This window comes from Nothobranchius furzeri, chromosome 8 (genome assembly GCF_043380555.1).
Source record: "Nothobranchius furzeri strain GRZ-AD chromosome 8, NfurGRZ-RIMD1, whole genome shotgun sequence".
Lineage (NCBI taxonomy): Eukaryota > Metazoa > Chordata > Actinopteri > Cyprinodontiformes > Nothobranchiidae > Nothobranchius > Nothobranchius furzeri.
Genome location: NC_091748.1, coordinates 72,270,833 through 72,297,055, shown reverse-complemented (window position 1 = coordinate 72,297,055; position 26,223 = coordinate 72,270,833). Strand labels below are relative to the sequence as shown.

Here is a 26,223-nt window from a genome sequence, read left to right as displayed (position 1 = left end):
ACAGTGCAAGGGTATTTCCAAACTCACACCGGAAGACAGACCAAAATAATAATAAGAAGAAAAATCCAATGAAAATGCAGATTAACAGGAACATGTTTAAATAAAAAGTGCTTCCAAAACAGTCAATCAAGCGCACAAACTTCCATAGTTGGTGCGCTTGTGTCGCTGCTGTGAGGGTTTCCTCAGACAGGCAATAATAAATACTGGTGGATCTTGCTTGTGTTTGAGGAATTAGTTTAGTGCATGCTGCCTAATCGTGTGGAAAATCCAGTCCATCTTAGTGGTCCATCCTCCATGGTGGGCATCGTTCATCTGCTTCATAAAATAATCCAACGCCTCCTGAAGCCCAAACGCAAAACACAGGTGGAATAGACATTTCTTCTAACTATTAAATTACACCGACAGACGCAAAAAATAAAACCCCACTCACCTGCTCGCTTTTCTCCAGAGCCAGCGTCTTTCGGATGTAAGCGATGTCATCAAACGATTGGAGTTCGGGCATGCCGGAGCCGAGCATCATGGAGAACAGGTTGATGAAGAGGTTGGCGTGTTGTCGGATGGCCAGGTAAGCTTTGTAGCACATTTCCTGGAACCTGGAGCGATGAGGAGAAAGTAGGCTGTCAAAATAAGCTGATCTGTTCGATCCGTGTCCAACGACAGCAAGACGGTGTGATGCGATTATAAGAGGCAGAAAAACAGGAAGAGATATGCAGTTCTGTAGTACGAATGAAAACCTTGTGTCGTTTTGTGGGGGAAAAGGCTCTGGTGTTCCTGTTTCAGGAAGTAGAAGTTTGTTGGAGGTGTGTGTACGTGTGTGTGTGTGTGTGGGGGGGGGGGGGGGGGGGGGGGGCAACAGAATTATGAGTCTTACTCAATAATATTCATGACATACAACCGTGTCGCTTCTGATTGGCTAACAGCAGCATGACTCTTCCACTGCCTTTATTAACAGAACAGATTACCGTATTTTCCGGACTATAAGCCGCTACTTTTTTCCCACGCTTTGAACCATGCAGCTTATACAGTAATGAGGTGCGGCTTCACTGAAGATTTTCCTTCACCTGCCACTAGAGGGCGCTTTAGCAGAAAGTGAAACAGGTGGAAGTCAAAAGTGGAAATCGAAGAAAGTGCTCATTTTAATTTAGCACATGCAAGCAGCCGGCACCACGAAGAATTATTTTCAAATCCATACCCCCTCATCATGGTAACTACACGTATGAGTTCATATGATGTCGCATTTAAGTTGAAGGCATCGATCTGGCAGTAAAGGAGGGAAACGGTGCTGCTGCACGTAAGCTTGGCATGAATGAATCCATGGCTCGGCGCTGGAGACGGCAGCGGGAAGAACTCATTCAAGCCAGCTTCACCCGGGGATGATGACAGCGACACGACATCGCCACAGAAAAGGTGTGTGACGAAGCTCTTCTGAGGCTGTTCAACTCCGACACTGAAGAAGAGGACTTTAATGGCTTTAGTGCGCAAGAGGAAGATGAGAGCGAATGACTTCTTCTGGTAGGCAAGTGTGTTTTATTTACTAACCAGGCATGTTTTGTGTGCAGTTTTTATTTTCTAATCATCCGGGGTTTATTAATGCTGTGTCAGCGCTGTTCTGTTCTTCTAAACATGCAAATGACCGGTAATAACGTGTCAGTTCTGTTTTTATTTTATAACCATCCAGAAATATGAATGCTATCAGTGCTGTTTTCTTTTCTAAACTTGCAGGCACGTTCAGCCGTGTTTAAAATTGGTTTTGTTGAATTAAAACAACAACGAAAAACCTCCGTGTAGCGTCTTCCTGTCTAATTATCTTATGTTGTGGCCGTACATGCGCTGTGCACCGGAGACCTGCATGTGGCTGCTGCGCCGTGGCTTGTATTCGAGTGCGGCGTGTGTGTAGAAAACCTTTTTTTTTGTTGGTGCGCTCTATAGTCTGGAAATTACGGGAACCCTCTCAGGCTCAAAATAAGTTTTGATAAAAGGACGAACAACTAAGTCCTTCAGGGGTACTTCTGAGTTAAAAAATGCTGATGAAACACATATGTGGAGTAACCAGGTAGGTAGGTTTTAACGTTGCATATCTGCAACGCCTGCCTCCAGAGGGTTCATGTTTAACAGAGGTGACATTTGCCTGTAAACTCAGATTTTCTCCTAAAACAGTGGGAGGTTCGTGATGATGGGCATAATGCTTGAAGTTGCAGTAAACAGTTGATAGCGGTTAGCTTCTACTAGCCGAGACGCGCCATGTTCTCACATTTCTGCAACCACAAGCCACGGTGGGCGGGGCCATGAATACTAATGTCTACTGTGGCCCAATCTTTGTCCTGCCCATTTCCTTCCGGCGGCTAATGCAGGAAACTCAGGCTGAAGGAAATGTTCATGTTCGGCGTAAATGTGCAGCTTAGAGCGAGTAATTTTTAACAAAGCATCAATTACATGGGTTCTATGGGAACAAGACCTTTAAAGCCAGTTATACTAGAATTTAGAAATCAACCAGGACAGTTTAGTGGTATTACAACATACTTTTAGCATTTTTACTTTTCCTCAAACTGACTTCTTGAGGCAACCAAACTCAAAAACACTAAAGACCATCATCGATCGTGGATAGCTAAATGATTTGTCCATTTTAGTTTTCCAGGCCTCAGACGCAGCTTCAATAATGCACGTAATAATAATTCTCCATCATGGCGTAAACGCCGCAGAAGGAATGATAAACGAGCTGCAGCACCTCTCAAACTCTTTGGTCTTTGTGCACTCCGGGGATCCCTTGCTGATGACAATGAGGAAGTCTTGTGTCAGAACAAAAGGCACTCTCTCTCTCTTGTAGCCAAATTTCTTCTTTTTATGATCCAGGAAATGGCCAAAGTCGATATGAAACAGCTAAAGGAGAGCAGAGCAGAGCAGAGTGGGAGAAGAGAGCATTAGCTCGACGAGTCCTGCAGAGATGACATCACCTCTCAGAAAACGGTCACCAGCCATGTTGTAAGAAGCTACCTGCCCATCATCTTTGACCATGATGTTGCTGTTGTGCCTGTCTCCTATCCCCAGGATAAATGTAGCTACACAGTAGCCAGCACAGGACCTCGTGAACAGATCCACAGCCATGTCATACCTGCAACCACAAGAGGAAGTGCACAGGTGTGTTTACTCACCAGGAAGCAGTAACACTGTTTGAATTGGGATGCTACGACTATTTGGATCATTTCTCTTTTTCAGGAGACACCTTACATTTCTCCCTTGTTTTTGTCCTTCAGCCACTGATGCAGCGTGTTGGAGTTGAACTGAAGCGCTCCTTTCAGGCCTCCTTTACACTGAATCTGCATGATCGTGTGGGAGTTTCGAACCACCTCTATGAGACCGACACAGTCTCCTAGAGACAGACAGCCATAGGGCAACATCCTGCAGACACAAAGCACGTGAACACAGAAGGATTCAGATCTATACACACCTCATCAGAAGGGACGCTTGTACCGTAGGTCCAGTCCCTGATTCTGCCAGATGTTCTCCATGATCTTAATGATCTGCAATGTCAGCATGTCCTGACGCAAATCTTAAAAAACACAAAATTATTAGTAAATTATACAGGGATATGAAAAAAAAAAACTGTGATTTAACCTCCCAAATCGGACTTGGGGTCTGAAATTCCCTAAAATAACAAAAAACCAGGTCCAGGTGTTGATTTATTACCATCTCCATTTTTGAAGATGATCTCGTTGTTTTGAAAGAGTAACTCAGACATGATGTCAGGATTCTCCCAGTTCAGCCACAACGGCCTCTTTGCAGATGACATGATCCTGCATTCATCCAACCTGAGCACGAATAAAAATCAGGTTTCAAATATTTTATCAATCTTTCACCTAAAAGTTTATTAATGCCATAAAATCCTACAAAACAGCCTCACGCTACGACAGAAACATTTTATAAATATTGACGTATATTTGCAAAAAGACTGAAGGTGAGCCAGTCAAGAAAAAAAATTAGACAAAATTAAACAAATTAGAAATAAAAGTGCCCGTGACACATGGAGCTTTGACTCTGTTTTTTTTTTTGGTGTAAATTCTTAACATGAAGAAAAACATCAAGCTGCACATCATAAATTAGAAACCAGCTAAAAGATGTGGAGACACCATTTTTGGTTCCTAGTTCTCTGCCCTACTTCACACTGCAGGGTTTCTGACCTCAGATTTCCCAGCTGATGTGCAGGGTTGAGAGGAGAGGTGAAGTTCTGCAGAGCATCCATGTAGTCGGGTCTCTTCATCTGCTCCACCAGAAACCTCATCTGGACCTTAAACCACAACAATAACGCTTCCTTTAAGGTTTAAACTGGCCAGCTGTCCAGACAAACTCTAAGGCCCTGTCCACACGTAGCCGGGGATCTGCCAAAACGTAGATATTTTTCTACGTTTTGGCCTGTCATCCACACGAAAACGGAGTTTTTTCACACGAAAACGGATCTTTTTAAAAACTCCGGCCAAAGTGAAGATCTGCGTTTTCTCCGTTTTGGGTGTCTGCGTGTGGACGGACAAAACCGGAGTTTTAAGGTCCGCAACGTCACTTTCCGCGACAAAAAATGCTGACATCACATGTGCGACCTGTGTTTACACTAGCCGACAGCATGGATGCCCTCAGAGCTGCACTCTGTCACTACCCGATCCATCAGTTGTCCAAGCGCTTTCTGCTTGTTTGTTTTTGCAAGAGGAATTACTGCTCCTTGCGGAAGACCACAGACGAAGGACGAGGTTAAGAACGGGGGAAGTACTGCCGCCTACAGGTCTGGCATGTCCTTAACAACGTATTTATCCGGGTACGTGTGGACAGTTTGTTTTTAAAACGCGGTGGTGTGGATGCAAGTTTTTGGAGGGGCGGATATTCGTTTTCAAAAAACCCCGGCTACGTGTGGACTAGGCCTTAATCATGGGAAACAGCCTGTTGGTTGCCACCATCTGACCTTCTGAGTCTCATCCTTCTTTTCCTGTTTGAGGATGTCGGTAAGGTTGATGAGCTTCTCCATGGCCTCTACCTGTCTGCTCAGGTGTTTGAGGTACATGCCACAGGCCCTGCAGTAGGACTCCAAAAGAAGCCCAAACCTCTGACTCACAGTTTTATTGTGCATTTCTGACCTGTGGAGAGGTCGCATGGGTCATGCAGGGGGGGTCAATACAATTTTCAGCTGTCTGGGATGAAAACAGTCTAAATGGGAGACTCACTTGAGATGCCAGAAGAAGAAATGTCCTATCCTTTGGTTTGTTAAGGCCTTCTTGAGGAGGAAGCGAGCCAGTGGATTGTCCAGGTACTGCTCATATTTTAACACCTACAGAAGAAGCACAGTTAGCTGAAACCAGTCCTTTTGAGGTATTTTCTCCTAGAGTCGTTTCCTCTACACCAAAAAGGCACATGAACTCTTTTATAGGGATGTTCTGTTCCGATATTGAAAGTAATCCAATATCGGAACGGGACATTGAATGTGCTACTACTAGTTTACACGTTTAATTATAGATTCACTAGGATAAATACAATAAAGTTCATCTCTCACCAAATAGAATATTTACTAAGAAATCCCAATGTAACCATAGAAACACTACTTGGTGTGTGTGTGTGTGTCTGCTCTGTCTTCTCGATCCCCAGTGAGTCGTGGTGGATGGCTGCTTATAGAGCTCCGGCAGTTGACGTCACTTCTCCCGGCATGCAACAGTTCAAATCGAAACGGCGCCATATTGTCAGAAAACTCAGTCAAACGGGAAATATGGTAGATTCCTGTTGTGCCCCAGGATGCAGAACAGACGCGGACGACATAAGGAATGAGCCATCTACAGGATTCCCCAAGATCCGGAATGCCGCAAACGTTGGATCATTGTAATAAAACGCACTAGTGACGGGCTAAAATGAAGCTGTGGGACCCCGAGAGTAGTTTTCGCTTATGCAGCGACCGCTTCATATCAGGTACTTAAACCAACGTTTCCTCAACTGTGTATGGTATTTATTTTAAATGCTTTCATTACGATTCTGAGTGGGCTTCCTAAACTTATTTTGGCGTGGCTTTTTCTGTCTCATTACTCATAGTAACAAGTAAACATCACGTAAAACGTTGCCTCGTGATTTCTGCGTGCTGCCGTTTGCATGATTTATGATCACAACAATTAACCGGCTAAGTTGTATTTAATTTTTAAGCAATGGTTGATCAATTGTCAGATCACACATAAAAAGCACTTTGGATTGCTATTATCTGTCTCACCGAGACAGATCTCAGACAGATCCTGAGACGCTCCTACCTGACATATTTATTTTATTCATGGAAAACAATCAAACTAGTGATTTCTCTTGGCGTTCAGTTTATACATTCAAACAGCACAGCACTCTATTTAAACATCTTATATGTAAATCTGTTATTTGTCCATTCATCCATCCATTTTCATCCGCTTGTCCGGAGTCGGGTTGCGGGGGCAGTAGCCCAAGTCGAGAGGCCCAGACTTCCCTCTCCCCAGCCACTTGGGCCAGCTCCTCTGGGGAAATCCCAAGGCGTTCCCCGGCCAGGTCCGGTAAGAAGTCCACTTCGACAGCTTCTGGCGTTTTTAAAAAGTATCCCAGGGGCACGGTAAGGGTCGGACATGTTTAGTCTATTTAATTTCTAACAATATAAAACGATTTCTTCGGTTTTAAAGAGTGAAGTAAACTCCGACTGAGTAAAATCCAAGCCGATCCCGTTCATTTTGTTTACCTTTGTTGCCTGCCAACATGGCGTCTACTCTCTGAGAGTCACGTGACGTCCGGAGCTCTATACTGAGCCAGGATCCTCTGGAGGTTTCTTCCCGTTAAAAGGGAGTTTTCCTCTCCACTGTCGCTGCATGCTTGCTTCGTATGAGGATTGCTGTAAATGCAACCGGCTGGGTTCCTTATATAGGAAACTTTTTTCTGATTGGCTTAATGAACTGACCTGTATTGGAATGTTTACTGTGTGAAGTGCCTTGAGACGACTCTTGTCGTGATTTGGTGCTATTAAAATAAACTTGAATTAAATTGAATGGGTGAGTCCATAGATATTAAGTGACAGTTTGACGTAGATCTGTCCGATTTTTCTGGACTGAGCATCTATTTTCTACCTGAAGCTAATGCAGGAGATAAGAGGTAGAAAATATATTTCAGTCTGCTTGAAAAAGTCAAAGTGACTGATCATTTTAAAAGTAATAAGTAAAAAATGGTTTATCAGTGGACCTGCTCTTTAATGTAAGACTTTTCCATCTGAGTGAAACCCACCTGCACCAGCTGGATGAGGTACTGGGACAGTTTGTCATCAGTCAAGTACTTCTCAAGGCAGCGCACAGCAAAGTGCCGGACCATGGGGTCTGGATAGTTACAGTCCAACAGTTCCATGGCCTGCTCAGGACGGATAGATGGCCATTCCTTCAATAGACAATACATCTGGCAGACACACAAATGACAACTCACTAGTAATCTACAGGAGAGCGTAATGCTGCTGCGATCAGTAGAACCAACATGTCTGAGTAACGGTAATGAGAACTTTTGCTGTAGACAGCAGTGCTTTCAGGCTAGCCTGGGGAAATGAGGCACACATACTGCGAAGGTCAGGTAAAATTTATAGGGCAATCCTATAATGGAATATTCTTGGTTTCGTTTATTTTTTCTTGAAAAAGCACATTTTTCTAGATGCTCTGTATGCCGACCTTCAACACGATGAGTGTGTGTTACCTGTGCCACCTCATCTCGGGAGTTCCATTTGACAGCCAGGAGGATCTTGGGAAGAATCTCTGGAAAGTTCATGCAGTAATGCCTGTCAGGAAACGAAAAACAGGAATACGCTGATGTCCTTTCATACGGGCGATAATCTTTAGCTCTTCGGCGTATGAGCGGTGTGATTAATTACTGTGATGTCCATTTAATTACCGGTGTCTCCAGAGGAAATCTTTCTCCTGCTCAGTGATTTCTGACAGAGGGTCCCTGTTGCTCAGCTGTCTCAGCTGTTCAGTGTCACTCTCCGTCAGGGCGTGATCTCTGGCCACGCGGTTGCTCTGAAAGCCAACAGACACTCTGAGACACGTCACTGTTACTTGACCAGAGCTAACACCAGAACAGTCACTATCCAGCTGCTAATAGTCTCCTACGCTCTCTCTGTGGCCAAAACAAGCAGTAGTAACAGAATTTGATTTATTTAGCTAATCTAACATTTAATTAGGCTCGAGGCGAGTACAAATAATCTAATCATACGTTAAATCACACAGTCGCTCCTCACATTTACCAGCACATCCTCTCACACAGTAAGCTATTGTCAGCATGTCACATTAACACGGCAAGAGTCACGGTTCTCATGAACACATCATGTAGAAATCTGATCAGACAGAGCATCATCTACACCATCATGAATAACTGAGAGGAGTAACTTAAACTGGCATTACCGAGTCATGAAACGAGCTGGCAGAAACCCAGTTAACAAGTTCTATCGTCAGATATTTGTCCAGAACATCCGCTACGCGTCACTTTATAAATACAAGTATTTCATGGTTTAGGAGGTTTACAAGGTGGGAAAGTGGTTATGAAGCGTTATATTAAAGCAACGCTCTTCACAAACCAACCATAACGGCCTCTTCTCTGGTCAGCAGCTAAAACACACGGGAGACTGAAGAAAAACCAGTGTGTGCGTGTGTGTGTGTGTGTGGTTGGAGTTTAATGAGTCTTCAGAAGATAAGGAAGCTTCCGTGCATCTGGTCACATCAGTTTATGGCAGCTTTGGTCCGAACTAATCAATGCTAAAACCTCTGACAATAAAAAACTCTGTCTAGAGTAAAACTGTATGAAAGTAGAGTTTCTGCACAACACAGCAGAATTAGGAGTTCTCATGACAGACGGGTTACCTGTCCGGACAGGTTGTAGTTAAAACCCAGCTCCCTTGAGATGGTCCAGTTTGCATGATCCTCCACAGCATTCATGTCTGGGTATTTGACAGGACTGCTGAAGTGGTCGAATTCCAGTTCCAGACACGGCGTTTCCTACACAAACACGAAGAACTCACATGAAAATCATCTGCCTACTGATTTTTTTGGGGGGGGGGGGGGGTAATGCCAAGTACCTTATTGGGGTTTGAACCCGTGACTCCGATGGGGTTGAGAAGGTCTTCAAGGCCATGAGGAACAGGCCAGAGGTTCAGAGCCATCTTGCTTGCTACCAGAGTGTGAGTGTAGTCGAAAAGGTTGATGTTGCCCCAGGCTAGTGGACAGTGCTCCTGGGAAACAGAAACAAAAGCTAAATTATGATGGCTCTCTGGTACTTCAGGCAAAAAGTAGAAATACCTGCTGCATGTTTTCCTTGTTTGTTTTAAGATGTGAGGAGATCATTTCAGTTAAACAAAAGATTTTAATCAAGTATTTTCCAGAACTATTTAGTTGAAGAGCAGGGGTCTCCAACACGCCGCTCGCCAGGAGGCAGCCAGCGAGCCATCCTGCCTGACTTTAATCAATGAGGGAAGACTTTTCAATTTGATGGCAGGCCGTCCCCGTTGTCTGTAATATCTAATCATACAATTGGCCTTTTGTGGAAGTAAAATAAAAATCTGATTATTGTGCAAATCTTTCAGCAAACGTGTTTTACTGGAAGTTCGCAGATTAATTGCTCAGGTTGCAACACAGATCCCTGTCTGTACCTCAGCGGCTGCAGGCGGATAAAGACACTCTCCTAAAGGAGACGGGGTGACGTCGGTCATACAGACCTGGTTTCAGAAAAACATCCTCAGTAAAATAATCTGCGCGACAGTAAAGCCCTGTCTGCGGTAGCAGCTCGTTAACGCAAACTGAAAACCAGAAAACACGATTTCTCTCTCTCTCACACACACACACACACACACACACACACAACACACAACACACACACAACACACACACACACACACACACACACACACACACACACACACACACACACACACACACAGATCAGCTGATCCAGAGAAAAAGAATAAACCTCCAGCCTCATTTTAACATTGTCTACAATAAACGCAGCAAAACATCATTTTACCTGCAGTTATTTACTAAAGAAGCAAAACTTAACATTCATGAGCCAAAAGAACCCCATAAAAATTTCTAGAAATCAGGAAAGCTGGAAGTAATGTTATTTCTGTTTTATAATTCAAACTATTTAGCATTTAGCTTGTATTTGATTTAAAATACCTTTAGCTTACTTGAAAGGTTTTGCATTAAAGGCCACCTAAAGAACACCAGATCTTCTTTAAAAAGCATTCTATAGTTTTGGGAAGTATTTGTTCATTTAAATGTGCTCAAAAAGCTATGTTACTGATCCAATCATAAAAAATGTCAAATCATTCACACAAAGTAGATTTGTATTCCATTATCTGAAAGTATCGGATTGATTAATAAACAAAATGTTTCTTTAGTTTGATTTTCAGATTGTCACAATTTTCTTTTTTTTTTTAATAATATTGATGTTTTAAAATACAGAGAAATCAACTTGTGAATACAATGCATGTTACAATAGTAAGCATATTCACACATGGAATGTATTAATGTGAATAAATCAGATAGCCGTAGCTCTTCTGTACTTTCAGTTTGTAAAAGTAGCTCACGGGCCCAAAAAGGTTGGAGAGCCCTGCTGAAGAGAAACAAAGAATATATCACAGACTGAACCCTGACGGTGATCCTCAGAAATGTAGGAAATATCTAGAAGAAAGTAGCTAAGGGTCCTCAGAAATGTAGCTAGGTTTGTCACTAGGCATTAGGAACAGCGAAAAGGTGGCACTGCCTCTCTCTCTGCTGCTAAGGCCACAGATAGCAAATGCTACGGGCGATGCCTGAGCGTGAACGTGCATCAAGCAGCCTGCTCGACCCGAGCATCTCTCTTTTTCTGTGATTTTACAGAAAAACGGGCAATCGCAGTAAAAATGCCAGGGCTCATTCTACAGGACCAGGGCACTGCAGGAGAATGTATGAAGAAGGCATTTATTATTTCTATACATGTTTTGGCTGTCAAACTTCCATAATGCACCTTTAAAGACCAATTTCACTGAGAAACTGTTTTGTTCTTCTTATTTTGGAAAATATCAGTCACTCTGAGTTTAACATGAAAAAAGTCTTCGATTCCGATTTCTTGCATAGAGAATAGACGGTGAAACTCTCGGACTAGAAAAGCCTGACAGATCTTCGTCACGTCTGGGCTCGCGAAGGGGGAGGCTGTTGTTGGTTTAGCATCCAGGAGAGAACAGAACACGTCTCGGCTAATAAAAGCTAGCCATTAGCGTTTGCAACTCTACAACACAGCAGAACTCCTTCAGGCTTGTGTTACTTTGAAGATAAAACATCAACGTTGCTGAGCAAACAGTGATAGTCGCATTGCTGTTAGCCAATCAGAGATGAGATGTCTGAATATCAGAAAATAAGACTCCAGATGCTGCTGTTTTAGCTCAGTTCTAGTTCCTGAAACAGGAGCGCCAGAGCTTTTTTCCCCCCACAGAGGTTGACTCACAAGGCATTCATATACACAAGCAATGCAAATGCGTTGAAAACATAAGTTCACTTGGTCTTTAATATATAATGTGTAATCCTTGGGAAGCATTTATGTTGACAGACAAGTAACCTAAACATCAAAATGTATAAATAAAAAAAAGATTCTTAAAAAATAATAAAAGATATTTGCTGGAGAACATGGTTTCTTTTTAAAGCAATCTTTAAATTACTTTTGTTTTTATGGAATAAAATTAACTTACTATAAAATTTAAAGTGAATAAATAAGCTTTAAAAATTGTTTTCATCAATAAAAAAAAATTATAATTTTCAAGACGCTTTTTCAAAAGAGGGGTGTCGAAAGAACCAGGTGACAAAAAGCAACTGACACAGCTACGACCAGACAGCCAGAAAAAATGCACCTATTTATAGCAGGCGGTGCAACAAAAGCCTGATGCAGTAAACTGTTTATCTTTAATTCAGACGGGCGTGAAAGAACGTCCGCTAGCCTGACATCAACCTAGTTTCACAGGGCAGCAGACAGGACTCGCCTTAGGTGTGTGTTACAATATCCATGTCTGGCATTCACACACACGCGCCCGCGCACACACACACACACACACACACACACACACACACGCACACACACACAGAGTTTAGTTTTTGGAGAAGACCCCTTTTATATTGAAGAAAATAAATCGCTAAATGAGTAATATCTTTTAGATCTAGTTATTTTTCATTATCCACATTATTTTAGTTTGTGTTACAAGATGTTTTTGTTTGCTTTTGCCTAAAAGCACTTCCTGCACGCGTGTTTAGCACAGGAAAACATTCCAACATGACTGGTGAACTCCCTCCTGCTGGTTCTGTCTGAGTTCATGCTTCCTGCTAGCACAGCACCCATAACTGATTAGTAATTAAACAGAACCAAAGATGACACCACAGCTTACACACACACACACACACACACACACACACACTACAGCACTTTCATAGTCAACACTCAAGCACCCACTAAAGACTAATGTAGATAAAATGTGCCCTGAATGTCTTAGTTGGGTCAAAGCATACACTTTGAATTTCAACCCTGTAGAAAGTGGACCCTACCACTGAAGTGTATGTCGTTGTGCTGCTGTACCTCTTTGGCTCCCTTTCGGCCCTTCACAGAGCAGACGGAGAGGCAGAGTCTGGCAGCTCGAGGGATATCAGGAATGTACATGTCATAGGTGAGCCACTCATTCCACCTGCAGAGAGAAAGATAGACATGCTATTATTTTTGTTTTAGACAAGCTGTCAGGTACCACAATCCAAGGCTTTAAATTAGAAAAAGTTTGGATGTGCAGTTTTCTTAGGCTTATCAAACTTCTGACACATTCAGGTGGCTCCTCTCTGCAGTGGTTTTCCTTTTGAAGAGACTCGTTGACCAAGACTTAACTCATTCACCGCCAATGACGGCTAAAGTCGTCATTTGCATTTTTTTACTGTGTGGGCGTCGGACGAGCCCCCGCACCGTGAGAACAAACATCTCAGCTCTGAAGCCGATCTTCATCTGCGTACGTCACACGTCACGTGATCAGGAAGCAGAAAATCCATGTGTTAGGAGATCATTTTGGGCCTCTGCTGTAAAAAAAAGTGAGGCGCGAACCGGAAAAGCTTCTGCCGATCACAATTCAACAACGGATTACGAAAGAATGGATAAAGCTCGAAAAGCGCAGATTCTTCCTGATGTAAGAGGCGAGTCTCCGCTTTGTTTTGGTTGTTTTGGCGTCGACATCATCCTAGCGCGCAACGTTCTGCCACTCTTAAGAAAACAGTAAAAACGGCGAGAAACGCTGGCAGCGAATGAGTTAATTTAAAGTGACTCTCTTTCAGCAGCAATATAAGTGACAATCGGGACAGGTTAAGCAGGAATACAATACAGCTGTTTGGTGTTGCCATCCAGCATTAAACTGTTACCCCCCTGCCTCGGACTGCTTAAAGTAAATTAATGGTGCGGACGGACAACTGAAGGTTTTTGGTAGATTTCCGGAAATAATAATCACAAACAGAAGAAGCTATAATTGGATGATACTTCATTTTCATCCCTATTGTTAACAATATTATCAAAATGCAGAGGTCCAGTTTTTATCGCTGACGGAGGATTAGTTACCTGGGATTAGAGCAGGGGACTCTCTGCGTGTTGACGTTGTCACACATTTGTTCACCTCCATGATAAATTCCTGTTCTCACATAGATCTAAAAGGTTGAGAGCAGATACGAAGGAGATTTTAGGACAGTTCAAACAATAACAAGAAGAAAGTTCGGTCGTTTCTGTCAGCTTTGAAAAGGTTTTCCAGAAAGCCAACGAGTAACAGAACTGATTTCCGTTGGTTGGGCTTTTTCACGAGGGACTTCCACAATGACTGTTTGTTTCAACAGGATGTGAGGAAGCAGGAAGATAGGATATTGTGCACAACTGAAAAAACAGCCAGCCAATACGACTCCAAGACAAACACTCTCGTGTGACCCATACAAACATAACAGTGTTCAGATTATTAAGAGTCAAAATGTGTTGAACAACCCTGACGTTACCTTGTCTATGTCCCGTATATTCACGTTAACATAAGTGGCACAAAGGATTCGTATCCGAAGGGTTCCATTGATGGTCCACAGAGACTTGGAAGCTGCCTCTCCATTCATATATGATGTTGCCGTGGAGATCCGTCTGGAGTATGATGGCATGACGAAGCTGTCCGTAGGCAACTGGGTGTACAAGCTGTCTTTAGCCATAAGCATCAGGTTGGGCATCCTGCTTAGCATGATGCAACTACGAATGTACTAGAAGATATACATCGAGAAACAGATTAACTTGGATTACATCATCCCTAAAATATAGCCTATAATGTTATAAAGTGTACGTGCACACTCCTTAGCGAAAATAACAGCTGAGACAGTCAGCTCCGTGTGTGTGTGTGTGTGTGTGGCCCGGAGGACAGAGGACAGGAGAACACGCAGCTAATTAATTAAATAATTTGGTTCTGTACCTTTCTCTTCAGCACAGCCGACAAAGGTTTATGATGGGTCAGTCCTCCTGCATGCTCAGATCATTCCCTTCCCTTGCTTGAAAAATTGTTCCAAAATGAAAGTTGAACCCACAACTTTTTTTATCCGTGAATTCAACGCCGTTCGGCGAGTCTCACATAGCAATTTGGGCATCTTACTGTAAAAAATATACCATTAATGTAAAAAAGAAACTAAATAAACTATGTTCACATCCAGAATTGAACCCAGGTCTTCTGCATGAAAGTCCGACGTCTTACTAGGCGAGCTACCGCGCCAGTGACGTCACTTGTATCTGTACCATTTAAGAACGGTGCGGAGGGCTATGTCTGAGCGTGAACGCGCATGAAGCAGCCTGCTCGACCCGAGCATCTCTCTTTTTCTGTGATTTTACAGAAAAACAGGCAATCACAGTAAAAATGCCAGGGCTCATTCTACAGGACCAGGGCATTGCAGGAGAATGTATGAAGAAGACATTTATTATTTCTATACATGTTTTGGCTGTCAAACTTCCATAACGTCCCTTTAAGGAACAAAAATAATCAAAAACAGAGTAATAAAAAAATCATAAAAATGAAAAAAAAAAGCAAAAGATGTGAGGAAAGGGAAAAACAAAATGAACAAAAAAGGATCAGTGGATCCAGCAGCAGAGCAAAGCTAACTCAGGTGTTTGCTAACCATCAAAATTAAGTGCTGTCCCCCTCGGGGGCGGGGCATCTAACCTATTAGAGCCCACCCAATCGGCCAAATGGCTGAAGAGCTCTATTTGATTTGTTAAAAAATCATAATGCTTCCGTTTGATAGACAGAATTGTGTAGCAAACATTTGCGCTGACCAGTCAGTGCGATATTTATCTGTTCTTTGTGATGTGCATTTTGTGCATGTGGATATCATGATAACGATATATTTACGATATATTGTTCAGCCCTATTCAACACCCTTCTATAGTTTAAAACCCAATGTGTGAAGCGCTTGGGTCTAAACCGGTGAGCCGTCTCTTACCTTATACTGGCTAATAGGGTACTTTTCCAGCAGATATTCATCACAACCACAAACTTTCAGGATGTATTTCCCCTGATATTCCTGAACACACATCTTCAGCTGTTCGGGGGACAGCAGCATGCTGCGTGTCTTCTTGCGAATGGCCTCTGCAATCACCTTCAGGGCATGATTAATTCAAACAGCTGACATTAGTGCTTGGTGCACTGAATGGCACTTTGGGAAGATGTGCTTTCTTCCATCAAATGTCACAATGAATGTCGACTGATCCCACCTGTTCAGGCACACAGTCGTGGTTGATCTTCAGCGTATACTTTTGTTTGTCGTTGTTAGGGGAAACGATCACCCATATTACAACGATGATCTGGCCTAAAACACAGACAAGACTTAGAAAAGCCTAAGAAAAGAGTAACTGAGATAAGTATTTTCATCAAGACAGAGTAATAATTTAATAGTTGGAGATAAACCTTTCGCACCTTTGTCAAGTTTGCTATAAATGTGTTTAGGAAGCTCCTGCGTGGACTCTACGTTGGGGGGGTAAACATAGAGTGCCCTGCTGTGAGGCCCACTGGAATCTCTCAGCTCCACTGAATCTTTACACACATTCAAGATGTTCCTCCTGAAGTCCTGAACCTCTGGGTCCTTCACCAGGTCAAATTCACACACAGGCATACCAATGGCAAAACCTTCAAGAAAGACAGTGTATATATTACGCATTACGCATGTATTGGACCATTAGATGGCTCATCAACAAGAAGAACCGCTCACCAATTTCTCGGTTTAGGATCTTTTCCTCTCTGTTGCCAACTGGTTCAATGACTTTGAGGAACGGCTGGAAGAGTCGAAGATCACACAGCCTTCGGGTCTCATCGTAGAACTCTTCCCGCTCTGCTTCCTGATGTATCAGGGGGGAAAAAAAAGGTAGAAATTTTGTTTTTAGGCACTTGTGATGAGAGCTGTGAGGAGGGCAGAGTCAGAGTGAGAAGAAGGACAGACTGATCGTTCAAATCTTCAGCGTCAGCAGGCTGGATTGATGCTTTCGTTGACTCAATTTCGTTTCTCTGTATGTCTTGCACATGTGGTAGAAATGACAATAAATGACTTTGACTTGACTTTTGACGACTTGACATGTGAGTTTTTGACAAAGCACACTGTGATTTGTTTCAAAAGGCTGAAATTTCATTGTGGTAAATCAAGATCTCCCCAAGTAAGGCATTGATCTGCACATGCGTTTTGCTTGTTGCACTGAGAAACCGTTATTGCATGGCCTGAACCACAAAAAAGAAAGATGGCCGTAGGCCCGTTTCCACAATCAAAACTTCTGGTAATTTTACCGAACCTTTACCGTGTGCGTGTGTCTCCATTTCGCCAGGCCGGCTCAAAAAGCAGGGTATCTGCAGGTTTAAGGGAGCCAAATTTAAGACTTTTTAAGACCTTTTTTAAGGCCAATTTGACCAAATTTAAGCTACTTTTTAAAATTAAATTTAAACTATAATTTCCAGCTATTGCAAATGTGGGATTAGCCATCCAGTTACCATAAAAGTTCCACATCCCCATGGTGCAATCTCCCACTAGCTTAACCAGCTAATGTGCTCATCTAAAAAAGCCCCCTTTCAATACCAACTGAATGTGTACGGTTCCGCTTATGCCAATATCATACACAAAAAATGCTGAACACTAACTAGAAATTCATGAAAATTGAAATAAAATAATCTTGTTTATTGGGTCTTTGGTAATTTAAGACCTTTGGAAACTGTATTTAAGGATTATTTGTCATTTTTAAGGATTTTTAAGGCCTTAAATTTGGAAAAGCAAATGTAAGACTTTTTAAGGACCCGCGGATACCCTGAAAAAGACCACTGTCTGAGCAATTTCAGCAACCAACTGAATATCTGAGCTTGTGTATGTTCAGAAAATGGACCAGTAGAGTTGCTGGGCGAGACTTGTGGTTAACTCATGCTGATCAGTTGGAAACAATATGGAATGATGTCGCCAAACAACTGGCCTTTTCAAAAAAGAAAGAGTTGTTGGTGAAGTGGAACAGAAGGATAATGAAATAAGCCATGTTGACAGAGCTTTTCAATCTCTAAACTCCCAATGCCAAAATGTGCCAGAACTCCCTCCAAGGTGCCATAATTTACACCTCTTTGTGGTCTCCGACAGAGTACGTAAGAAAATGACATTTCTTCTGGGAACTGCTTTATAAATCAAACAGCCGCTCACCCCGTCCTTTGATCAGCGTAAATTATCTTTAATGTTATTAATGTCTACGGCTTTTGGCACTTTCAGTGACACAATCTACCAAAATCGCCACAATATGCTGACGTCTTAGCAAAGGGACAATTTTGTATGGAGACACAATGGCTGAGAGGACTGCGCCAACATATTTTCCCCGTCACCTTTACCATCCCAGAAATGTTCTGGAGCTTGTAAGGTGGAAACACAGCTAAGGTTGTTAAACTGGATCAGAAAGAACCAACAGACTCATCTTTGCTCATCTGGAGACATTCCTACCTGTGTAACACTGACAAAGATGTACGATGTCTCCTCCTGTAGGAGGTGATGGAGAGGATACTTTCTGACCTCCTTAAACAGCTCATGTTTGATGGTATTGAGTGCGGCCTCTCGAAGACACTCTAGGGTGAGAATCATCCCATTGGGCAGCAGGCAGTCCACCAAGATCCTGTACACACCAAGCATCAATGTGTTCAGTATTTAATTTCCATCTCCACACCATATTTAAGTATAAACACATATAATGGTGTCAAGGGAGTCAAACCTTGGAGGCATCAAGTGGATTCCCCATAGCTCCCCTGAGGATGGCCTCGGAGGCATCTTCCTCTCAAGTCTCTCAACTTAGTTACACAATTAGGCTGCAGAGCACAACACGAAAAAGTTATTAGCAGCACCGAAATACAAGTTTAGACTTGCTTATGTATGATGCGCACAGGCTGGAAGCACTGCTTAACCCTCTGTCACCAAATGTCTTGTAACAGACACATTTCTGCACGCTCCCTTCGCATCACCATAACTCTGCAAGAGTTTGTTACATCAGAAAAACTCAAATGTTTTTTGAAAGAAGAGATGTTGAGCTTTCATGTCTGCCCAGACTTATTACAGTAAAGTCCTTCCCGTAGTTGTAGGAAGTCCCTTTGTCACATGACGAAGTTACAAATATGCAAACGTGCCTCAGTGATGACGTGTTTGGTTTTGAAGTGTTCAATGTCAGCTCCTATTTGCAATATTATTTATTAGAGACATATGTTATGGCAATTCCAGTTTGTCAAACCAATCATTCAAAATAAAAAGATACCACAGCTGCATGTTGGTGACACTTTTATACAAGCAAGAAAAAAAAAGTCCAATGCGCGAAACTAGAAAGTTGCATTTTATAATTCATTTCCTTTCTTGCTCAGTTAAAAAAATCATAGACCCTCTCCAGTGTATGCCGGTCTGAGACCATTCTCTTTAGTTTTAGAGAATGGGCACACAGTTTTTCTACAAAAAGCAAACAAAAACAAGATTTAATCATTAGTAATCAACAAAGATGACCCAATAATATAAATTAACTAGGGCTGCACGATATTAGGAAAACTTGCGATTTTCGGTAACAATTATTAATATTGCGATGACAATATTACTTGCGATAAATAAAAACTTAAGTCAAGAACAAAAATAATCAAAAACAAAGAAATTTAAAAAATCATAAAAATGAGAAAAGCAAAAGATGTGAGGAAAGGAAAACGAAAAGGCAATCAGTGGATCCCCGGAAAAGTAGAATCAGCAGAAAGAGCAGAACAAAGCTAACTCAGGTGTTTGCTAACCATCAAAATCAAGTGCCATGCACCTTGGGGGGGGGGGGGGGGGGGGGGGGATCTTACCTATGAGAACCCACCCAATTGGCCAAATGGGTGAAGAGCTTTATTTGATTCGTTAAAAAAACATAATGCTTCCGTTTCATTGACAGAATGCATTACGTGTAGCAAACATTTGAGCTGACCATTCATTGCGATATTTATCTGTTCTTCGAGATACGAGTATTGTGCATGCTGATATCACAATAACGATATATTTACGATATATTGTGCAGCCCTAAAATTAACCCAGGAACACATTAACAATATTGTAAATAATAAGAAAGAATAAATAGCTCTAATAATATACAATTAAACAACTCAAGTTCAGTTGAAACTTTGTACAAAATATACTGTCCAGACAGTCACTTACAAAGTGGGATAGACTATCAGAGATACTCTGGTAAAAGATGTACGTTTTACATATTTAGTGCTAGAGAGAAAACTAGAATTGGTAACCTAAAAACCTAGTTAAGTGACTTTCTATCCTCCACGTTGATGATCCCTCTGATCACTTTGCCATGAATTTCTCCAGCCTTATGGACTCCTTCAGCTTTACCCAGCATGTTTCTGGCCCCACACACACCAGGGGGCACACTCTAGACCTTTGTTTTACCCTGAGTCTAAATGCTGACAGTGTTTGTCCTGAGGACGTTTATATTTCAGATCACCATTGCATTTTCTTTAACTTGTCAGTTTCTGCGTCCCCACCTCCTGCTCGCCGTATGGTTAGTTCTCGTTTTCTTAATGAGAGCACAGCTAGCAATTTTTCTGCTGCTTCTGATCCACCCTGTTCTTCTGATAACGACCCAGATTCCTTAACTTCTCAGTGTCCATTCGGGACAACATCTGTCTTGTCAGAACCAGATCAGTTCCTGCAGTGAACCCTTCTCCCTGGTTTAATGACAGCCTTCGCAGCCTAATGCACCAATGCCGAAAAACTGAGCGCTTGTGGAAGAAAACTCATCTCCAAGTCATTTGGCATTTTATACTTTTTGAAGTGTGTTTATTCTGCTGCAGCAATGTATCTGGTATGAGAGTATGTTTAGAAACAGTTGTTTTTGACATGTATAAAAAAGAAAATCGTCGTCGTCGTCGTCTTCCTCCGCTTATCCGGGTCCGGGTCGCGGGGGCAGCATCCCAACTAGGGAGCTCCAGGCCGTCCTCTCCCCGGCCTTGTCCACCAGCTCCTCCGGCAGGACCCCAAGGCGTTCCCGGACCAGATTGGAGATGTAACCTCTCCAACGTGTCCTGGGTCGACCCGGGGGCCTTCTGCCGGCAGGACATGCCCGAAACACCTCCCCGGGGAGGCGTCCAGGAGGCATCCTGACCAGATGCCCAAACCACCTCAACTAGCTCCTTTCGATCCGGAGGAGCAGCGGTTCTACTCCGAGTCCCTCCCGAATGTCCGAGCTCCTCACCCTATCTCTAAGGCTGAGCCCGGCCACCCTACGGAGGAAACTCATTTCGGCCGCTTGTATCCGCGATCTCGTTCTTTCGGTCATTACCCAAAGCTCATGACCATAGGTGAGGATTGGGACGTAGATCGACCGGTAAATCGAGAGCCTGGCTTTCTGGCTCAGCTCCCTCTTCCCCACGACAGATCGGCTCAGCGTCCGCATCACTGCAGACGCCGAACCAATCCGCCTGTCGATCTCCCAATCCCTCCTACCCTCACTCGTGAACAAGACCCCGAGATACTTGAACTCCTCCACTTGAGGTAGGACCTCTCCCCCGACCCGGAGGTGGCAAGCCACCCTTTTCCGGTCGAGAAAAAAAGAAAATCATATATCGCAATATATACCGTTACCGCACATTTTTCAAATTATATTGCAATATAGATTTTAGTGTAAAACATGACAAGTGAAAAAGAAAGCAGTATCTGGACAGGCGTGGAAATGTGCCACAGTTCGCAGAAGACACATTGAGAGAAAATAAACAAAATAACAAATGGGGAAAAAGGCTTAAAAAAATCTTAAACTAGTACAAAAAACACCACAGGGTAGTTCTGCGATCCTGATCAGGATGCAGCGAAGGACAAAAGAGGAAGCTTCCTGAAAACACAGGATGTGGGGAAACATTGGCCAAAGACTTGCTTTGAATGTTGACACAAAACTACAAAACAGCTCTGTCTTTGGGCAGGCTGCAGGATTAAACTTATACTAAGTGTCTGAAACTTTTATTTATCTGTGGTTAACTGCGGGTTTGGCCACTTGTACCACCAAAGGAATTCAGGCGAAACATTTGTGACACACTAGAGATCGAGCAACAAAATTAGCTCCTATAAAGGTAACAGAAAGACGTCAGTGTACAACCAGAGGTGCTGTGAACGAGGCATACCTTTGAGAGACGCCCTCCTAGTGGGATGATGGGAAAGTTCCACCCTTCATCTTTCAATCCATCTTCACGCCGTCGCTTAAACGTTTGTTGGGAGGACTGAAACCAAAACACCATCTCAGCTAGGAGAGCATATGTGATTCATGTGGCTAGCTAGACAAAGATGGGTGTTCGGGAATGACGGAGGACTAACACATAAAATACCATTTAAATAATTACAAAAAAAAAATAAGTTAATGGTCAATTCTGTCAGCACTTTTACTAAGCAACCTGTGTCATTTTAAAAACGCATACTGGGGATAATATCCACCGGTTTGTAGGCTAAATGCTAATGCTAGGTCTGTCCTCCCTGGGAATACACCATTTAAAAAAAAAGAGTGCGTCGAGAAAACGTTAGAAGTAAAACAAATTTAGTTCCGTTACATACCTTCTGCCTTGATGTCAAAACTGTCAAGAGGACGCTAGGGTGAAAGGATATCCTGGGCTAACGGTAGTTAGCTTCCCGCTAGCCAGTCCCTCCCGGTTCCCAGCGGCCGGTCGGAGGCTCCCGGCGCCGGCCGGGGAGAAGCCGTTATCTGTCTGTCAGTTCTGCGCCAGATCCCCGTCACAGCAGCGGACGGGGGAAACCCTCCCGCGGTGGCCGACGGTGAGGTTTACCGTCACAGAGACTAGGGACAGATTTGCATGTCCCGTCCGAAGGACTCCACCTGGGGAAGTGGTGGTCGACGGGAGGACAAGTTGTGTCACTGCGACAAACGCAGCCACGATGTCTGCTGAGCTGGGGGCCCGGGCCGGGCCGAGCCGGGCCCCTCCCTTTCCTTTAAAACGCACAAACACTGAATGACAGCGGACTCCTGCACGTTTTCTATATCACAATCCCATACACTTTACACACACGCACATTCCCGCATTTTGGGGGCATTTCAGGCTGATTTCAAGGTCTGATGACACATTAAATGCTGCTATGGCAAATTTAAACAAATTAGCTTAAAATATTTTCCATTTTCCAGGCCTCTTAACAACATTCTGACATAGCAGGCTAACAGCTATAACTGTGTTATAGAGATTAATAAATGAAATATATCAAAGTGGTTCATTGGCATTTGTCTAAAAACTTCAGCCAGTAACGTTTCAGACCAAAAGCAACCATTGGGGCAGCAGTAGCTCAGGTGGTAGAGCGGGTTGCCTCATGATTGGAGGGTCATGGGTTTAATTCCAGCTCCCACCAGGGGTGTTCTGCTGTTGTGTCCTTGGGCAAGACATTTCACCCAACTTGCCTGTGTTGGCGGTGGTCAGAGGGGCCGATGGCAGCCTCGCCTCTGTCAGACCAGGCGGCTGTGGCTACAAAGTAGCTTACCATCACCAGCAGTGTGTGAATGTGAGAGTGCATGAAGGCGTCTTTGAGTGTCCTAAACAAGCGCTATACAAGTTTGATGATTATTTATTATTATTGGGTCCTCCATTCGTTACACACTTGCATATTTAGCAACGGAACACCTGTCAATTCTCTTGTTCGCTCTTCCTCCATCTCAGGAACGTTGCTAAGCTGAGTCCCATTCTGTCCCGCTCAGAACATGAGACGGTTCTCCACACCTTCATCTCCTCACACTTAGACTACTGTAACTCTCTTTTCACGTGTCTGAGCAGAACCTCCCTGAACCGTCTACAGGTGGTTCAGAATGCCTGTGCTCGGCTTCTGACCAAGTCCTCCAAACACACCCACATCACCCCGCTTCTCCTCCAGCTTCACTGGCTGCCAGTCAACTTCAGGGTTCATTTCAAGATCCTGGTTCTGGTCTATAGGGCCTTACATGGACAAGCACCATCTTACATTGGTGATCTTCTCAGTCCCTACACCCCCAGCAGGTCCCTGAGGTCCAGTGACCAAAGCCTACTGGTTGTGCAGCACCAGGCTAAAGACCAAAGGTGACAGATCATTTGCTGCTGTGGCCCCCAGACTCTGGACCTCTCTCCCCCTGAGCCTGAGATCAGTGGACTCAGTGGTCTCCTTTAAAAAGCAGCTGAAGACTCACCTGTTCAAGCTGGCTTTAGCGTGACTTTCATCACCACTCTCTCCTTATTCTGCTTTTCTACCAGCTCTACCTTTCCCGGGATGCACTGATTTCCCTCTTACCTATTCATGTTCTATTTTCCATTTCCTTACATTTCTAATCTCAATTTTTAATTTTTTTAAATCATTTAAAATAAATTATTTTATATTTAAAGTGTTTGTTCTTGTGAAGCGCCTCATGATTTTCTTCTTGAGAGACGCTACATAAGATAGTTTTCTTTCTTTTAGTTTGATAGGTTCTCCGCTTAATAATAGAGAAGGAGAAACAGCTGGCTGCTACCACTTCAACTTTAGGTCAAACTATAGAGTCCTAAAAAGAAAAACACCCTTTGAAGTCACGGACAACAAAAGACATTTGGACCTAGAAAACGCCTTTATTTTAAACTTTATTTCGTTTTGACAATGTGGGTTTCTGGTTCAATCAATCAATCATCAATCATCAATCAACCAATCAACCAATCAATCTATCTATCGGTCAATCAATCAATCAATCAATCATCTATCTATCTATCTATCTATCTATCTATCTATCTATCTATCTATCTATCTATCTATCTATCTATCTATCTATCTATCTATCTATCTATCTATCTATCTATCTATCTATCTATCTATCTATCTATCTATCTATCTATCAGGAAATTCATTTGCAGAAGAAATTGTCAGCACAAGTCAATAAAACAACAAAAAAACACACACACATATATTATATAAACTTTATAGACAAATTTTTTTGTCAATTTCTAAAGATGAGAATATAAAATAATACATAATCATCCCTGTACATACATACAAGTATACCAATGTTCAAGCAGAGGATGAAAATCTTATATCACTATGTTGGGTTAGACAATGCTCTGACTAGTGTTACTAGACATATTCAGACGACACATACATTTATACATATAATTCCTCAAAACAGCATAAAAATTTGGAACATTATTACTAACAAACATCTGACTTGCAGAAGTCCATCACAGGAGTCTAAGTAGACTCTAAAAGCGTCCTGATAAGCCACTTGTAATTTCCTCATGGCTGATTTGCCATAACTACACCACAGTTGATCAAAAGGAACAATAAAACACTTTTTATTTAGTCCGATCCACAGTCACTTGGACTGTGGCTTCCTGTTTCAACGGAAGCTTCTCAAGGAAGATAGCTAAGAGGACCATGTTTGTGTTCATAGCCTAGTTTGCAGATTCACCATGACAGCTTTCATGGAAATACTTTTTATAGGCAGATTTCACAGTGAAAAGCTCCAAGGGAAAACAAAACAGATAGCAGCTGACAGTTGTTTAATGGACTTTAAGTCATTAACACACACACACACACACACACACACACACACACACACACACACACACACACACACACACACACACACCAATATATAAAGTAGGGACTTTCAATATCAGCCTTTATACCGATACATCCGATATACTATTAAAGTTCAGTATCAATATAGATCAATACCAATATATGTGCCCCCCCCCCCCCCCCCCCCGAAAAAAGAAGAAAAGAAAAACTAAATAATTTCATGTAACTAACATCGCATATCACACTTTAACTGTGGAAAATATGGCAGCTACTTCAACTGGAGTTAGACCGGCTGTGCCAAACAAATAAAAATCACTCAAAATTACACAGCAGATCTGTCATATTTTGACATTTTGAGTGAAAGGAGTAGTTGATGAGTTTGATGAATAATATGTGTGGTGTGTAGATGTGTCATCAAAAGAGTAAAAACCAATACCGATCATTTCCGATATTACATTTTGATGCCATGCCAATATCTGTCTATAATAAGGCCAATGATATTGGTCCTCCCCAATGCGTGTGTGTGTGTGTGTTTCATTTACACATGGTGCTCTCTCACTGGAACGTCATGATCATGCATGTTACATTCTTGTTGTCTTGTTAGAGGTATATTTTTATGTTTCAGATCATGATTAGTCTAAACATGTACTTAACTAGATGTTTTTCTCTGTTTTAATCCAGAATATAAATCAAAGTATACCCCCCCACACACACACTTTATATATATATATATATATATATATATATATATATATATATATATATATATATATATATATATATGTATATATATATATATATATGTGTGTGTGTGTGTGTGTATGTATGTATGTATGTATAACAAAAGAGGGCTGAATAAAATGCACCAAAACACAGAGGCTGTCTTTAGAACCAGTTAGTAAAAAACAGAGTAAAAAGGTTTACTTTATAAGTTAGGGTTAGGGTAAAAACAAACAGGAAGTCCTTTTTAAATGAATTACTACATATGACGCTGCCTTGATCTGGGCTCAGCCTTGCTCAAGGGCCCTACAGAAATCCTGATCTGATCTTTAAAAAGGGTGAAAAGTACCAGGATGTGATTTTAAACCTGGAAAACCATCATCGAGGTGATTTCATTTACATTGCATCACAACAGCAGCATTACTTACAA

The 26,223-nt window shown here is 42.4% G+C and overlaps 1 protein-coding gene across 1 annotated transcript; it reads right to left on the bottom strand.

The window, feature by feature from the left end:
- Window positions 1–22,337, bottom strand: pik3ca (phosphatidylinositol-4,5-bisphosphate 3-kinase, catalytic subunit alpha). Its single transcript, XM_015971070.3, has 26 exons — window positions 22,113–22,337; window positions 21,689–21,784; window positions 18,274–18,367; window positions 18,009–18,177; window positions 16,263–16,389; window positions 15,971–16,180; window positions 15,769–15,863; window positions 15,498–15,653; window positions 14,028–14,273; window positions 13,606–13,691; window positions 12,595–12,700; window positions 9,077–9,229; window positions 8,862–8,996; window positions 7,897–8,021; window positions 7,702–7,783; window positions 7,249–7,413; window positions 5,205–5,308; window positions 4,946–5,117; window positions 4,176–4,282; window positions 3,685–3,806; window positions 3,469–3,547; window positions 3,226–3,396; window positions 2,992–3,109; window positions 2,726–2,877; window positions 431–593; window positions 1–339 (listed from the first exon to the last, which is right to left on the bottom strand). Exons 3-26 carry the CDS (start codon window positions 18,327–18,329, stop codon window positions 232–234), a joined length of 3,207 nt encoding a protein of 1,068 aa, XP_015826556.1. The 5' UTR covers window positions 18,330–18,367; window positions 21,689–21,784; window positions 22,113–22,337; the 3' UTR covers window positions 1–231.
- Window positions 22,338–26,223: the final 3,886 nt, after the last annotated feature.

Coding starts and splice junctions, on each gene's coding strand:
- pik3ca (XM_015971070.3), bottom strand. CDS start 18,329: ATGCCTCCGAGGCCATCCTCAGGGGAGCTATGGGGAATCCACTTGATG. Junction 18,178..18,273: donor ATCCACTTGATGCCTCCAAG/GTTTGACTCCCT, acceptor TGGTGTGTACAG/GATCTTGGTGGACTGCCTGC. Junction 14,274..15,497: donor ACCCTATTAGCCAGTATAAG/GTAAGAGACGGC, acceptor TATATCTTCTAG/TACATTCGTAGTTGCATCAT.